The sequence below is a fragment of the Aplysia californica genome, unplaced genomic scaffold, assembly GCF_000002075.1.
Source record: "Aplysia californica isolate F4 #8 unplaced genomic scaffold, AplCal3.0 scaffold00250, whole genome shotgun sequence".
Taxonomy (NCBI): domain Eukaryota; kingdom Metazoa; phylum Mollusca; class Gastropoda; order Aplysiida; family Aplysiidae; genus Aplysia; species Aplysia californica.
The window spans coordinates 145,865-147,899 of record NW_004797520.1 but is presented as its reverse complement, the minus strand read 5'-3'; the positions used below and the strand labels follow the sequence as shown (position 1 = coordinate 147,899).

Below are 2,035 nucleotides of genomic sequence, written 5' to 3'. Positions count from 1 at the left end.
CCCTCCCCTTCTCTCCTCCCGCATCCCCTTCCCTCCACTCACCCCTCCCCTCTCCCCTCCAATCTCTCCTCCTCCTCTTCCCTCCTCTCCCCTCCTCTTCCGTCCCCTTCCCTCCTCCCCCCTACCACTCTCCACCCCACCCCACCACTCTCCCCACATACCAACAGCAGTTTCCTGAGCTGATTCCAGATGGCTCTCCACAGCCCGTGGGTGAGCAGTGCCAGACCAGAGTGCACGAGAATGTCCACCACGAACATGACCATCACGTCCGTCAGGCTCATCTTGTCCATCACAGAGGGCGGTGACGTCATTGTGGACAGTGTGGCGCCCTGGTCTGATCAAATTGACAATGTCTTTTTTTGTTGTTCATGCTTCTGTCAGTCAGAGGCGATGCAACGAAAAATAAAACAACAAAAATGTTTCGTTTTTTATTGTTCATACTTCAGTCAGTCAGAGATTGTAGGGCGAAAAATAAAACTACAAAAACGTTTGTTTGATTTGTTTTAGTAAAAGTTTTACGGCGCTCGCAATTGCATAAGTTCGTATGAGCTTCGTATAAGTCCCATGTGGGCTCCATCACTGATAAAAACAATCAGGAAACGACAAATGCAGCTTTTGGGACACTTGAATAGACATACGGGTCTTGAATATCTAGCTCTCACTGGCAAAATTGAAAGCTTACAAAAGAGAAAAAAACCCCAAAGAATATTCATCTAAAGTTAGGAGCAAACCACACCAGACCACCCGCCAATTGTAGGTGGTTGGCAGGTCTCTGGTGTGGTTTACTCCTTCTTTCCTATCAAACTACTGTCGTCTTTATCTCTCCTCCTTTTTCATGTTAGTTACTCTCAAGTAACACCTCTAATCTTCGGCACTTATATGACCTTATTGTGTTGCAAGTGCCGTAAAACTTTTACTAAAACTTGTGGCTTCGGTGGCCTAGTGGTTAGGCTTTTGGACTCGCAACCATAAGGTCGTGGGTTCGAATCCCGTCAGGGACCCGACGTTGTGTTCCTGGGAAAGGCACTTTACACGAATTTTCCTCTCTTCACCCTGGTGGGAATGGGTACCCGGTTATAGACAGCGAAAGATCTTGTCAGTTTGTTAGTGTTTGAGCGTTTAATCAGCTGCTTGCACTGTATGTTTCACAGGAAGCTGAGAATGCTTCGGAGTGTTCTATGGTCTGCTGGGGTAATAATATAGTGTAAAGCGCATAGAGCCTGCTGTTGAGCGGGGATATGCGCTATACAAATGCTATTTATTATTTATTATAAAACTAAACTAAGAGTTAGCTACGTGTAAACAGCGACTCACTCAGTTCCTCGTATCTGGTGAGGAGGAAGCAGCCAATCTGGAGGGCGCAGTTGTAGAAGAGGGAGCAGAGAAGAAAGGACTGACGCCCCAGGGACTGCTGGTAGAGGAGGACCAGGATCACCGGCACACCGTGCACCACGTTCAGAACCACCGTCATCGCAGCCGCCTCCAGGGCTGGGGATAGTTTTACGACAGGACACACGGTCATTGCTTAACTCTTGTAGGACGGGACAAAGTACGAAAGGACACAAGGTCATTGCTTGACGTTAATTCTTGGACAACAGGACAAAGTCCGACAGGACACACGGTCACTCGTTAATGTTAATTCTTGGAGGACTAGAGTTCTGGACTTTCCACAGCGCTGGAAGACGCGCACTTTTAGTAGAAAATAAAACAGGAGCATAACTTCGTTAATCATACAAATAATTGGTCGCTTTTAAGGACAAGGGGGCTATCCCGAAAAACGCTGTTTTGAGAAAAACGAAAGTAAAGTTTTTTGGACCCTTGTTCAGTTTCTTTAAAAGACAATGAGAGTTTTCTCTATAATCAAACAAATGTACACACTACACACCAATGAAACCAAACTTCTCCCGTAAGAAGGGCAATGCCCACTTTTGGTGCTGGTCAAGATTTCTGGAAACCCCCAAAATCTCCAGAGGGACTTGATGAACAGAGAAAGAGAGAGAAAGAGAGAGAGAGAGAGAGAGAGAGAGAAAGAGAG

The 2,035-nt window shown here is 46.3% G+C and overlaps 1 protein-coding gene across 1 annotated transcript in view; it reads right to left on the bottom strand.

The window, feature by feature from the left end:
• The window catches only part of LOC101852184, a gene marked incomplete at its 3' end in the record, with an annotated part of 59,940 nt that overhangs the window by 40,631 nt on the left and 17,274 nt on the right, over positions 1-2,035 (bottom strand). The window contains 2 exon segments of the mRNA XM_013083699.1: positions 146-334; positions 1,315-1,488. Of these exon segments, the coding sequence (XP_012939153.1) occupies positions 146-334; positions 1,315-1,488 (363 nt within the window).